The sequence below is a fragment of the Cnephaeus nilssonii genome (genome assembly GCF_951640355.1).
Source record: "Cnephaeus nilssonii genome assembly, chromosome: 9".
NCBI classification, from domain to species: domain Eukaryota; kingdom Metazoa; phylum Chordata; class Mammalia; order Chiroptera; family Vespertilionidae; genus Cnephaeus; species Cnephaeus nilssonii.
In genome coordinates this window covers 52,520,531-52,536,179 of record NC_137080.1, presented here as the reverse complement: position 1 = coordinate 52,536,179, position 15,649 = coordinate 52,520,531, and the positions used below count along the sequence as shown (strand labels likewise).

The 15,649-nt window shown below is 36.2% G+C and overlaps 1 protein-coding gene across 4 annotated transcripts in view; it reads right to left on the bottom strand.

Annotated features, from left to right (window-relative positions):
• The window catches only part of RNGTT (RNA guanylyltransferase and 5'-phosphatase), a 199,905-nt gene that overhangs the window by 163,563 nt on the left and 20,693 nt on the right, over positions 1 to 15,649 (bottom strand). For all 4 annotated transcript variants that reach the window (XM_079780364.1, XM_079780361.1, XM_079780363.1 and 1 more), the window contains exons 5-8: positions 6,999 to 7,074; positions 4,898 to 5,138; positions 4,388 to 4,497; positions 3,141 to 3,242 (exon numbers count right to left, since the gene is read on the bottom strand). In XM_079780364.1, the coding sequence (XP_079636490.1) occupies positions 3,141 to 3,242; positions 4,388 to 4,497; positions 4,898 to 5,138; positions 6,999 to 7,074 (529 nt within the window). The remainder of the gene's footprint in view (positions 1 to 3,140; positions 3,243 to 4,387; positions 4,498 to 4,897; positions 5,139 to 6,998; positions 7,075 to 15,649) is intronic.

Below are 15,649 nucleotides of genomic sequence, written 5' to 3'. Positions count from 1 at the left end.
TATCTCTCTTTACCTCTGCCTTCCTCTCTGAAATCAATAAAAATATATGTAAAAAAAAGACACTGTTACATATCTATTAAAAATATACATCTCAACAAAACTCAACTTAGGCTGATCCTTACTACCAATTTAATAGATTCTGAAATTATAACCCTAAAAATTAAATATTATTTCAATATTCTGAAAATAAGCAGTGAAGTTAATTTTTACTTATTCTTCAAAAATACATATGCCCAGGGAGGAGGGCATAAAGAGGCAAGCCATTCATATTCTATATATCTGAATCTTTAACTGTATCTATCCATGCTTATAGATTCATACATGTAGAATGAATACTCCTAGAAGAACATAAGGCAAACTTAAATTTTTAATTTTATTTCTCTATATTGTTTGAATTTTTTATCATACATTTTTATTAGTTTTTTGAAGCTAGTTCACTTGTAAAGTAACTTCAAAACACTGTGAACAGCCCAGCCAGTGTGTCTCAGTGGTTGAGCAACAACCCATGCACCAAGAGGTCACTGGTTCGCTTCCTGGTCAGGGCACATGTCTGGGTTGCAGGCTCAATCCCAGTAGGGGGCATGCAGGAGGCAGCCAATCAATGTTTCTCTCTCATTGATGTTTCTATCTCTCTCCCTCTCCCTTCCTCTTCTCTAAAAAAGATCAATAAAAAAATATAAATGAATAAGTAAATACTGTGAACAAATGAACATCTATAAGTAAATATGTAAAAAATATATGTAAGACATATTTGAACTCACTACACCAAGCATTAATATTAAAACAATAACTATACTCAAAAGAATAAAGTCTCAAATACCACAATGATAGTAGTGATGATAAATCTTTAGGTGATAAAATGACTATTTTTATTTTCTTCTTTTTGTTATTTTCTGAATTTAATGAACTTTGTTATCTACAAAATAAAATTTTAAAAAAGCTAAAAATTGCTAAGTTGAAGAGAAAGACTTTCTCTTTCCAAAGACTTTCCAACAAAGACAAATGAAATCAAAGAAAATATGATATATTCCCAACTGATAAAAATAAAATATAATTACTAGAAATCATATCATGTAATTGATATGAAATATCATTATATTAATTATTATTATAATCAAGTTATAATATCTGCCCCTCTCCATATCTCCATATGTATCTTTTTTTTTTAACCCTCACCTGAGGATATTTTTCCATTATTTTTAGAGAGAGTGGAAGGGATTGAGAAAGACAGAGAAAGAGAAAAATATCGATGTGACAGAGAGACCTCAACCCTGGGTCAACGCTCTATCCACTGAGCCAAATTGGCCAGGGCCACATGAATCTTATCTATATCATCTTCAAACTAACATCTAAAAATTAAAATATAAAAGCAGGATCTTAAAGATATATTTACATTCCCCTTTTTATTGCAGCATTATTCACAATAGCAAAGATATGAAAACAACCCAAGTGTCCATCAACAGATGAACAAAGAAGATATGGTATACAGCACCCCCACCCCTTTATCCAGGGGGGAATAAGTTCCAAGACCCCCTGTGGATGCCTGAAACCACGAATATTACCAAACCCTATATGTACTATGTTTTTATCCTACATATACATACCTATGATAAAAGTTAATTTATAAATTAGACAGACATTAACAATAAATATTAATAAGATAGATAAATACTGTATATCACTTATATATGAAATCTAAGAAAGCCAAAATCATAGAAACAGATACTAATATGATGGCTACCAGAGGCTGAAAGGGTGATGGAAATGGAGAGATGTTGGTAAAATTCCAGTTGTAAGACAAATAAGTTCTGGTGATCTAATGTACAGCATGGTGGTTATAGTTTCTAATACTGTATAATACAGTTGCTAAGACAGTAAATCTTAAATTTTCTCACCACAAAAAAAAATGGTGATTATGTTAAGTGATGGAGGTGTTAGCTAATGAATGATAGTAATCATTTTGCAATATATAAGTACATCAAATCAACATATTATATACTTTAAATTACCCAAGATATGTCCATTATACCTCAGAAAAGCTGGGGGAAAAATTAAAATATATATGCATTCCTAATTATTATAAAACATTTTTCTCCGTTATGAAAAAGTTAATAGGACTTCTATATTAATATCTGAAAAATAATTATTTCAACTATCAATAACCAATTGCTAAATGAAGATTTACTAGATACATACAGATATCAAAGCTATAAAAATATGGGTTATAAAACAGAAAAAGTTAAATATTATTGAGGAAGCACAAAACTTATACTAATATTTTAAAGTAATATTAGTATAACATTTTAAAATATTAAATATTAGTATATGAAATTCCTATATAAAATATAGGAATATGAAATTTGAAACTAAGCTTTGTTGTAAGAATACAACCTGAAGAGTGTATAAAACTACAAAAAGAATTAGCAAGGATTAAAAGAAAATGAAAAACCTATTCAAAGAAACAAAATATAGAATGAATCAGGAAGAGCTGGTAATATTCAGATTATAAACTGACAGCACATCTGTTAATTTGTTTTGTTTTGTTTTTGTTAATCCTCAAACCAAGGATATTATTCCACTGACTTTTAGAGGGGAAGGGAGGGGGAGAAACAGAGAGAGAGAGAAACATCAATATGAGAGAAGCATCGATTGGTTGTCCCCTGGCACATGCCCCAAACCAGACCAAGGTTCAAGCCCTCAACTGAGGTACGTGCCCTTGATCAGAAACGAGCCCAGAACCCTTCAGTCCTCAGGCTGATGCTCTATCCACTGAGCCAAATCAGCTAGAGCACATCTGTTAATTTTAGGGGTTCCCAGGAACCATTCAAGACAAGGTAGTGTACACAAGATATACCAAATAGCACAATATTATCAAGGGAAAAAACACTTTCAAACTTAAATTTGGTAGAGATTTATGTTAAACTAACAGAACTCTAAAAGCAAAAATTTAGCAGAATGAGAATATTACATAGCTAAGAATACTAGCAAAAGAAAAACTATCCAAAATTTGAAACATGCCTTATTTTGTTGTTCAATTCAGAAATTCACATTCCCCAATGTGCAAGCCTTCTCTAACAACAAAGCAATTTTCTTCAAGCTTTAGGGCTATTTGTATGACTATTTTTAGAAGTAGAACTTACCGAGTACCATCTGCTTTCCAGCTTACTTTATATGGATTCTGCTCCAAAAGTTTAATATTTTGCTTGTCCATGGAAACAGGCTGTGCTCCAGGAAATCCAGACCTTAAAGAAGAACATTTTATTATTATGGCTGGTATCCATAGAAAGCACTACATGTCTGAAACCAACCTCACGAGTCACACATTTATACAATGTTCTCCCTATCATGAGATTAATGTCAATTGGAAAAAAATTAGATTTCACAAGAATGCTAACAAAAGGTTATCATTTTCTCGACATTTTAGAACATAAGTTATCAAGATTCTAATTGCCACTACTATACCTATTGGGCTAATTTTTAAATATTAATATACATGATCTAAATAGTAAAACAGGTATGTTTACAAGTCTTTTAAATCAGTAAGAAGTTTTAATCTTGCTTTAGTTATTCTACATTATTCTAGACCCCATATTGCTCCATCATGACACTGCCAGCTTGGCATAACTGTGCAGGGTTGGCAAGTTTCTCCCCCAAAAGATGCCCAGAAGTGACAAAACCGGAGAAATGTAGATCAAGATTAAAGGACTCTGGCAAGGGCTTAACATAACACTAAAATCAATATTACTTCATCATCATTTTCATCTTTTATTTAAAATTATTTCTAGGTGATTGATCTGTATGTACCAGTCAAAAAGTTACTTATTTTAGGAATTTTTGATAATCCTGTTTCATCATTTTCCAGCTGTATTACAATTTTCTGCCTCAGACATCAACGATCAACAGAAATGTTCACAGACCAAGATCAGAGAGCAAGAGTTAAGAGCAGGGACCTCTCTCCTGAATCCTTTCCCATGAAACACCTGATAAATAATTTTCAAGTCATGGTAGGGGGCAGAACATATTTAAAGCTGATTCTCCCAGAAAAACTGAAATATGGGCACATTCAATTTTTATCTCTCCTCCCTTAATACAATAAGGGCAACCCAAACATTAATCTACAACAGCAGATTCAAACATACAAAACATTTTATACTAAAGAGTGACAACAGTAACTTTCTAATCCTTTAGGAAGACATGTGAGTCAACTAATTTTTGACTCAACTGTCTATTACACTGCTTGTCTTGAGAAAAACTCTTAAATTTTTGTAAGCACTCTATGTAAACATACAAATTTCAAGAAGCAAAGAAACTATGTTAATGTTTGATTCAATGGTAAGTGTTGTAAAGTAAGAATAAATTTTATTTAAAACAGTAAAATATGTATTACCCTTCCCAGCCACAGAATTGACGACACTTCTGCTGTACTTCTCCTAACTTCGGTTGAGTTGTTACTTGAGTTACACCTTTAACCGTTACACCTTCCAAGAAAATAGCACCCTTAAAATAAAAGGAAAATGTTTTATTAGAGTTCAAATACATTTACGAAGAATAGACTGAGAGACAGATAATTTTATAAAGCATTAGTAAAATTTTCACTAGATATTTAGTTGGAATTTCATAATACTTTGCAAAGAAATAGTAAATTCTCAGTCTAATGTGTAAGAGATCTTTGGTTTACCTAAGAAACAAAAACAGGATGAATTTATGTAACAAACTTTCCTTATACGAAAGGCAAGGAGTCATGGCTAGCAAGAATCTTTATAAATAACTAGAATGAAATAACCTCTCATACCTAGTAAAAGAAACATAGTCAACATTCCATTTTCATAAATCTCATGACGATTCTCATAAATCTGACAAAGAAAAAGGTAAAGACTATAATATTTTTATTCATTACCAGTTTTAACCGTTCTTTTCTCCTTTTGCCAAAGGAGGCACTTGACCCAGGTTCTGGTTCCTTCTTTACATCCTCATCCTCATCTTCCTCTTCATCATCCTCAAAACACCAATCTGGCAATACAGGTGGGGCTGGTGCTTCCTCTATATCACCATAGCGACGAAAAAGTTCTTTCAAATAATCACCCTTATAAATTCCTGGTGGTCTCGCTTGAGCAAAAGTGGCAACTGCTGCTTCAATACTATGGAAAACAAACACCATGCAATTTCCTCACTATTCTCCATTTATGCAGATTTTTCAAAACCTACCTATAACAATAAGAGCATAATATGCTAATTAGACCAGACGTCCTTCCGGACATCCTTCGGAAGACCTTCCGGACGAAGCCAGGGCTGCGAGGGAAGCCTGGGTCCCAGGTGCCAGAGGGAAGCTGGTGACGGCAACCGGGGGAAGGAAGGCCTACTCTTGCACAAATTTAGTGCATCAGGCCTCTAGTTTATTATATTTAAGGCACCACCGATTTATAATGGACAAATCAGTCCCACTCTTAAGGCACTCAATCTATTAAGGGACAATTCATTCTGAAACAGTCTGAACATAAGGTACATAGATAATTCCTAACTCTAGAAGAAAATTGCAATGAGTGTATAGAAGAGACCTGCGTCAAGTCTGTAAAGAATTTAAACAACGCTTTAAAGGTTGAGGTCTCTGACTGAGGTTTCCTGAGTCTTAAGGAAAAATGTCCAAGAAATCTGAATAGCAGTATCAATAAAAGTAAAAAGCATGCTGGTTTTTCAGAAACTTTCAACAAACACAGGTAATACGAGCGTAGGTCATCAGAGAAAGGTTAAGCATAGGCTGAATCTGACAGGATTCTGGGATTATTGTGTAGAGTAGTGATTTTCAACCCATGCAAATACCTACTTAGTCAGGACAATGACATCTTTTCCCTTGGATTATTAAATTTAAAAAATGACAACAGCCAACACAACAATAGCCATTCAGTGTGAATGATTCAAAAGTATTCCTATCTTTTTCTCAGATCGGCAAAAAATGTATTTTTTGGTGTGCTGCAGAATTTTAGTCATTAGTTTGTGTGCCATGAGATGAAAAGGTTGAAAATCGCTGGTGTAGAACATCTGAAAGGCCAGAAAGGCTGCCCTAGAAGTGCATGCAGAAGAGAACACTGAGGATGCATGACAGAGAAATAAAATAAACAATCTGATGTGTACTTCTGCTGATTATATTCAGAGAAGGACCTACTGTGTGGAAGGCTTTATAACCAAAATAATAACCCTTAATCAGTAAATGAGGAAATTCAGTTATTAATATCCCATCTCTCAGGAATTTTTGAGTAACTAAAGTTCTAATTTCTCACGATTTTAAAAGGTATTTCACTAATAATGGGTGCTCAATAAAAACATGCTGATTGGTTTAAATAAAGTAACACTGTCCCAAAAATAACTTCTCTACATAATCTTATAAGTGTTTCCTAGTACTTAACAGCTATAAAAAGGTACTATTAAAAATTATAAAAAAACAACAGCAGGAACTTCCAAAAGTGAATATGAACACAAATATTGGAAGAATTTGTCTCTCATAAGAGAAAAACATCTGGAAAAGAAAATACATAGAATATGGGGTCCATGAGCCCTCAACTAAAGTGCTACTTAGTAGAAAAACACCAATGAATGGTATTCTAAAGATTAACCTAACTAAAATGAAAACAAATTCAAATTATATTAATCATGACTTCACCAAAATTTTGGCAATATAAAGTGCTAAAACTAAAAAATAAAAAATGAATGAATGAGCCCAGCCAGGGTGGCTCAGTTGGCTGAGCAATGTCCCATGCACCAAGAGGTTGCTGGTTCCATTCCTGGTCAGGGTACATGCCCAGGTTGCAGGCTCAACCCCCAGTAGGGAGCATGCAGGAGGCAGCCGATTGATGTTTCTTTTCAATGTTCCTAATTCTCTCTCTCTCTCTCTCTCTCCTTTCCTTTCTCTCTAAAAATATCAATAAAAAACATATTTTTTAAATCAATGAAATTTTTTATCCATTACTAAATATGTCTCCTCCCATATTACAAGAAACAAATACCTCCAATCCATTTTCTCCACCAAAAAGGCACATATGAGGAAACCGGTACGATTGAAGCCATGGGTACAATGAACACCTAGAAAATAAAGTAGCATTGTTTTAAAATTAAAATCACTTAAGAGGCCACATTTTACTTTGAAACTCCAATCTGCAATCAAAACATTTCAATTTTTGTAAAATAACTACATTTTTAAAAACTCAGCCCTCTCTTATAATTATTACTAACTTGTCAGTTGAAGTTGTTTAGAATCTAATTTATAGCACTAGCTAGAAGTTTAAGTGGAATACATATTGATTTATTATAAGGTATTGATTAGTTGCAAATTGTCTCTAAGATCTAAAAACTTCTCTTAAAAGATTGCAAGCATTTTAAATAAGGAGGTATTTTCATCAAGCACACAACTCTAAGGGGACACACACACACACACACACACACACACACACACACACACACACCCCTGACTGAATACAGAAAATAACTGATAGATATACACTAAAAATAAAACTACTTTGAAGTTCTCTAGAAACCATCTGACTGTATCTTTATATTACTTTATAATCTTTCAAGAAAACCTGAGAAAAAAACATTTTTTCTTTTTCTTAACCTTTTTTCAGGACATATTTGAGATCAGTGTGATCCTACCTCTATGTTCTGAAAATGAGCTTCATAAATTCTAAAAATAATTGCATTTTTAAGTCATTTTAACTACTTTGAAAACGTAATAATAATAGGTTGATGGATGTTACCAACATGACAACTTTACTGCCAGGGTTAACTCACTCTCCTGCAAACCTCAAAATAAAGGCATTCCTGTATTTTCTGTTTAATGGTAGGCTATCCAGATATTTAAGACTGTTTTTTATTTTTTAAATATATTTTTATTGATTTCAGAGAGGAAGGGAGAGGGAGAAAGAGGTAGAAACATCAATGATAAGAAAGGATCATTGATGGGTTGCCTCCTGCACGCCCCCTACTGGGTATCAAGTCTGCAACCAGGGCATGTGACCTGACCAGGAATCAAATCGTGACCTTCTGGTTCATAGATCGATGCTCAATCACTGAGTCACAGCAACCAAGCTATGTCTTTCTTTTTAATGTTACCTTTTACAAACTACTCTTCTCCATGTACACAAAGCATCCTGTGTCTTAGTCAATGGCCCTGGTGGGGTAGCTCAGTTGGTTGGAATGTCATCCTGTACACCAAAAGATTCCTGGTTTAATTCCTGGTCAGGACCCATACAGGAGGCAACCGGTCTATGCTTCTCTCATATCTATTGTCCTTTCTCTCTTCCTCTTTCTAAAAATCAATGAAAACATATCCCTGAATGAGAAATTTTTTAAAAAGTTAGTCAATAAACAATGCTCAATAAACAAGGATACAAAGGAACTGAAGACAGTAGGAGAAATTTGTACAAATGTAAATTTATGAATCAAAAATAGCACATACAGCAAACTTTAAATGAATGAGAATGGCTAGAGCATGGAAGAGGATAAGAAAGTAATGCCAAATGCAGTTGGAGACAGCGAGAGGATCAAAATCCTGAAGAAATTTTTGCATCATACTAAAGAAATAATAAGGGCAATGGGGCAATATTAGAGAATTTTAAGCATGGCAATAAAATTACCATGTTTCAGATAATCCACTCCAATGGTAGCTCAACAGAAGATATAGAGAAAGCAACAATGAAGCAAGAAAACCAATAAGGAAGACATCTCAGTAGTTAATGTGTGAGACAAGGTCTGAGTTACAAAGGTCATAGTGATATGGATAAGGAGGAAAGGCAGACTGAAGACACATTTAAAGTAGAATCTGCATTCTGAGGGGTAAATGACTGTCAATATTGAGAGAAAAGATTTTAAAGGAGTCTCTGTTTCTTGACTTGGGTGACTAATTGGGCAGTGGTACCATTTACTAGGTTAGGAAGTACAGGAGTTTACATCATCCTACAGCCAAGGCAATGAGTAAGTACATACAGTTGGGCATGCTGCGTTTAAGGTTCTTATGGGACTAAGGAATATTTGTAAATAATGGTAGAGAGCTTCACAGAGAGGTCTGGCTGGAGCTATAGATTCAAGAATAAACAATATATAGTCAACTGTGGAAGGGGTCTATGGTGTGGATAAGATTGCTAAGAATAGGTAGAAGAGAAGAAAATTAAGGATTAAATATGAGGAAAACCAACCTTTCAAGAATAAGTGGGGGGTGGGGAGCAACAATAAACAAAGACTAAAAATTAACTGTTATGGTGTCAGAAAACAAAGAAAAAAGGAAGATTCAAGACATTAGAGTTTGGTGGTTTAAATGTCACATAATGATTAGAACTCAAAGTCATGATTTAAGAGTGCAGAGGCAGGACTCCAGATTGCAAGAAAGTGAATAAGAATAAATAAATTTAAGTATCAATCTTTCAAAAAGTCAGGAGAAGGAGAAATATACAACAGAAAGAAAGGTATAGTTTGGGGAGATTGGGGGCTTTTTTGCAGAAATGGTAGTATCTATAATAATAAAAGCATAATATGCTAATTAGACCGGACAGCCGAACATCCTTCCAGACAAAGCCGCGGCGGCTGCAAGGGCCAAGGGCCAAGGCCAGGCAGCCGTGTCGGCCGGCAGCGGCAGCAGCAGCGGGATGATGGGGGCGGCGCCTTTCCGTTTGGCCCAGTCGCCTCCTACAGAGGGAGGCCAGACTGTGGTTTAGGCCCACTCCCCACAGAAGCAGGCCTAAGCCATCAGTAGGACATCCCCTGAGAGCTTCCGGACTGTGAGAGGGGCAAGCCGGGCTGAGGGACCCACCCCCAGTGCACGAATTTTCATGCACCTGGCCTCTAGTTTAATATGAGAGGCTTAAATATGTTTACAAGCTGAAAGGACCTAGTTAAATCACAGAGGTTGACAATATAGAGAACAAGGTCATAACTGAAATGAATTTTCTGAAGGGAAAAAATAAAGAGATCAGCCCTGAATAGAAAAAGAACCCTCTTAGAAGTAAATGGCTACAATAATGAAATTCTATAAATTCCATCATCCTCCACTGCTTTGTAAGAGGGGAATTCAAAAAAGTTACAATAACATTAGCTGTAAACAGACTTTTATTCAACATGTATCTTAACCCAGCATGTAAATTTCCCTTCTGCTTTATATTTCAGACCAGTTTAAGCAGCAAACATTCTAACTTGAGGTATGTTCTCACCTAAACCACTACTGTTTTTGCACCTAAGTTTTACTCAAGCAACATTAAATATTTTTTATGAACAAGAAATATAAGAATAATTGCCAATTAAATGATTAAGTCATGTGACAATATATAATTTAAGAAAGTACAATTGCTCTTTTAATATTCTTTGTTGTGAAAATATATATAAAGTTTTAGTGGTACTGACAAATCCCTACCCGCCAAAAAGGAAGATTATGCATTTAATGTAAAATAATTCCATTATTTGAGTATGCTACAAGCTTAGTCTGATATGTCTTGTTAAAAAGATTTTAGCCCTGGCTGGGTAGCTCAGTTGCTTGGAGCATTGTCCCGTGCAACAAAAGGTTACAGGTTCAATTTCCTAGTCAGTCACGTTGGGGAGGCAATTGGCGGATGTTTCTCTCTCACACTGATGTTTCTCTATCTCTCCCTATCTATCTCTAGAAGTCAATGAAAACATCCTTGGTTGAGGATTTTAAAAAAGAAAAGATTTCTGTTTTCCTCAGTTCATTATGAGAATAGGTCCATCTAGTGGCAAGTAAAAACCACAGTTTAAAATCTAAAGATTAGCTCACTGTTAACTATTTCAAATTAATTTCTTATTCAATTTGTCTTCATTTTCTAGGTAAGCTAAGAATAATGAAATAAATGTATAGAGCATTTCCAAAATTACTAACACTAATCTACATATTAAGGGAAAACTGTGTGTGTTTTTTAAATCAAATCAAGAGAAGAAACAATCTCCCCAACAAAAGGAGAAAAAGAATATACGTAATGAATATATAAGTATAATTAGAAAGAGGTGACTTATAAAGGACTAGTGGCAATATATCTTTAAATAAAGCCTGATCTCAATATACACAATTTCCTTTCTATCTCAATAGTAAAATACTGTAAATTATTTTTTTTAGGATCAAAAAACTTATCTGATCAGTCTAAATCAGTGGTTTTCCACTGGAGGACTTTTGTTCCATCCCCCACCCCATCTAAGAACACCTGACAATATCAGGAGACATTTTTAATTGTCACAACTAGCAGGGCATAAGGCCAAGGATTCTGTTAAACATCCTACAATGCACAGAAGAGTCCCCAAAAATAAAGCATTATCCAGTACAAAGTGTCAATAGTTCTGAGATTGAGACCTGATCCAAATGAGCAACAAAAATGAAAACATTAAAAAGAAACAAATAATTAAAAACTTATAATGTGTCAAGTTATCTTATTTGTATTTAATAAAAAGATTTTTACAAAAATAACCATGTGCTACTCATGAAAATACATATTCAAAGCTATCACATGTATTTATAACTAGAAACATGAAAAGTAATTACAGGCATTAAGCTCTATATCTATTATGCATAGTCTACCATTTACCAAGAAATCGGGTGCTTCTCTTAACACAAAACAGATTTTTTAATTTCTCCATCTCACCAATTTCTTATTCTAAAAGTAACTATTTTTATTCCTGTACATGCAAACAAATGCACTATAGCTACATAATCTCATTTGTAATTATAATTTCAAAACAGCTCTAAAAAAATAAGATTTTTGGTAAATTGGGGACAAAACTTAACCTGAACTGATGTGACATTACTTATAGTATATTTGTTCCACTTGGTGTGAATATTTTTATGTTTAACTGCAAAAATGTTAGTTTAAAAGCTGTCTAACACCAAGACGGTCTCTAAATACTATTTTCCACTAAAAAGAACTCGGAAACCAGGCCTCTTAAAGAAATAACAGATTCCACATCTAGAAAACATCTTGTGCCAGAAAATAATGAAACCATCGATGGGGTGATATCAAAAGGATACAGAAACCAACTTAAAGGGGCTCCCACTGGCCTAGCAGAAAGCAATCTATATATATAAAAGGCTAAGTGACCGACCGTCCAACTGTCCGACCAGCTGGTACATATGACACCCACTGGCAATTTAAAAATAAACATTGACTCGCGCATGCGCTATACATATAAAGCTCTCACTGGTGCCAATGTAGACAGAGTAGGAATATTCTTACCTGAACCATTTTCGGACATGGTCAGTTATATGTTGCTTTCTCTCGAGTTCAAAGGGCATGTGACATTAGTAAGTTATAAGTACTTCATCACAAGGGAAATTAGTCAAGCACTCTGAAAGTGTTTTTCCTCTTAAGGTGGTATACAGGGAGATATAAGAATAAGTTTAATCAATTTATCAGTCATTGTTTTTATCAATGCTGTTTTTATATCATGTTTTTGTTGTTTTTATATCGTCTTTGTTGTTATATCATGTTGTTATTGTTTATTTATTAATCAATTTATATATTATTTCCACATACATTTTACAAATTTTCTTTCATCTCTGACACTTCTATTATAGAGAAAGGGCGAATAGCGACATTAAAATATTTCTTCTAATTAATTTCCTTTCAATGTGCACAAATATGTGCACCAGAGCCTCTGGTACAGACATAAGAATAAATATTGACAGCAACTAATTTAAATACATCAACTATATAAAAAATACAGTTCATACAGATTCTAAAAAAAAAAAATTTAATCAGCACTGCTGGACATTGCTGAGATGCCAACTCACTATTCTGAAAATTAAGAAATAAAAGGAAAGAATTAAATATTTAACTTGCCTTTCCTGTACAAACTGCATTTCAGGATAACCAAGGAACAGTTCCTTACTAAAGAATTCCAGTTAATACATGAATGAGAGAATGAGAAAAATCATTTTGCAACCCCTAGTGAAATATTGGATTAAGGCAACAATCAGCAATGGATACTAAAATCATCAGGAAAAAGAAAGATGAAGAACTTTACAACAAGAGGAATCAAGTTCAGGTGCTGCCACCTGAACCCACTTATTCATCTTAGTACCACTAAAAGTGAGACAACCAAACATCATGTGTTTCCAGATGTAGCTTGTAAGAAAGTAATACAATATATTCTATGAAGTATTCTTGTCTAGAACCCTAAAACTAAATACAATTATATAAGTCTATATATTTAACTACCAATTTATATGACAAAGAGGAGATAAATAAGCAAGTTAACTGACACCATGAGGAAGCAATAGGTAAATCCAGATTATGGAATACTAGAGGCCCAGTGCACTAGAGGCCCAGTGGGGTCCCTTGGCCTAGCCTGTGGCATCGGACCAAAACCGTCTCTCCGACATCCCCCAAGGGGTCCTGGATTGCGAGAGGGCACAGGCCAGGCTGAGGGACCCCACCGGTGCACAATCGGGGCTGGGGAGAGACACAGGAGGTTGGCCAGCCAGGAAGGGACCATGGGAGGATTCCAGGGCGTGTCCGGCCCCTCTCACTCAGTACCGATCGACCGGACCCCAGCAGCAAGATAACCTACCGGTCAGAGCGTCGGCCTCCTGGTGGTCAGTGCACATCATAATGACTGGTCTACCAGTCGACTGTCTACCTACCCTCTGGTGATCAGTGCACGTCATAGAAAGCAGTTGAGCAGCCTTAGCATATCATCATTAGCATATTACTCTTTGATTGGTTGAACAGACAACCAGATGACTGGACACTTAGCATATTAGGCCTTTATTATATACTAGAGGCCCAGTGCACGAATTCGTGCACAGATGGGATCCCTCTGGGTGGCCTGCAGGGATCGGGCTGAAACCTGCAGTCCAACACCACCTGAGCTCCTACCTGCTGCTCCTCTCATCCTGGCCCCACTGTGCCTGCTGCGGGCTCATGCCCAATCAGTCTTGATCGCCATGAGCCCTGTGTCTGGCGCCCTCCCAAGGGGAGTGGCCTATGGGATAGGGCTAAAACTGGCTCTCCGACATCCCCCAAGGGGTCCCGGATTGCGAGAGGGTTGCAGGCCAGGCTGAGGGACCCCACTGGAGCAAGATCGAGCCGGGGAAGGACCACGGGAGGGCTCCAGGGTGTGTCCAGCCCATCTCACTCAGCCCCAATTGGCCGGACCCCAGCAGCAAGCTAACCTAACAGTCAGAGCATCTGCCCCCTGGTGGTCAGTGCACATCATAGCGACTATTTGACCAGTGACGGTCTGCCCCCTGGTGGTCAGTGCACGTCATAGCGAGTGGTTGAGCAGCCTTAGCATATCATTAGCATATTATGCTTTGATTGGTTGTTCGGTTGTTCTACCGTTCGGTCTATTTGCATATTACCCTTTTATTATATAGGAAGATTTTACAGGACAAACAACCTGATTCTCCAACAAATTGATGGCATTATAAAAAGAAAATCAAAGAGGCAAGAGACATAACTACAAAGTGCAATATATAGATACTGTTGGAGCTTGGTTTGAAAATCTAACTTGAAAAAAAAACATTTTTTACATAATTGAGGAAACCTACAAATGGACTGGGCTTTAGATGACATTAAGGAATTTTTTATTATTCTCTTTGGGATAACTTCATGGTGATTACATAAAAACAAAAAATCCTTATCAGTTAGAAATGCACACTGAAACATTTTTAGTGAAATGGTATACCTCTGGTTTGCTTTAAAATACTCAAAAAATTTGTTAGGCAAGGAAAAGAAAGATGAAAAATTCAGCAAAGTAATTACTGAAGCTGCATGATAGATACATGGGATTCCATTTTACTATTCTCCTTACTTTTGACATATCTGCGAACTTCCATAATAAATAAATTAGGAGGTACTGTCCCTAGGGGAGGTAACATGGTACAAATTTGAAAAATCTGGCCCCAAGGGTTTCAGATAAGGGATTATAAAGCTGTAGTTCTACAGATCCAAAAATGTTTCAGGCTTCTGTGTATTTTAAGAACTTTACATATCCACTAAGCCTACAGCATTATCCCACAAATAGGCTAACTGAATGAATTAACAATTACACCAGCTAATTTAAAAATTACTTTTTTAAAAGAATAGCTTTGAAAATAAATGAGTTTAGAAAAATGGAGGCAAAGTAGGAGGATGCTGCACGATTATGCTCCCAGGAACAAGCTAGAATCACAACTGAAATACGGAAAGGCTTCCGGAATAATCAACGGAAAACTCACAGGAGAGAACCCTGATATCCGGGGACTGAAGGTGGAGACTGCATAGAGACTGGTAGGAGGGGTGGCCGGGCGCCCACAGATGGCAACTGAAGTCCCGGAGAGATATCTCAGCTGGAGGGGAGGTGGGGGGGCATGGGGAGGGGTGCCACTGAGAACTCTGGGTTCTAATCCCAAAGCTGGGCTCCCCAGCAGAGAGCACCAAATCTGAGGAGGGTACCCACGTAACATCTAGCTGTCTGCCAGGGAGTGGCAAAATTTCCTGTGGAGCCACCCACCTTGTGCTCTGGCAGAGGGAGGGTGAAGTGGACTGGAGCTATTGAGAGCAGAACCCAGGACTGGGGACTCAGGGGATAGAGCTCAGAAGGCAGACACCCCAAGTTTCCTGGGCTGAGCCATTCCCTCACACAATAGAGGACATCTTTTCCACATAAACATCTGCCTTGCCTGGGG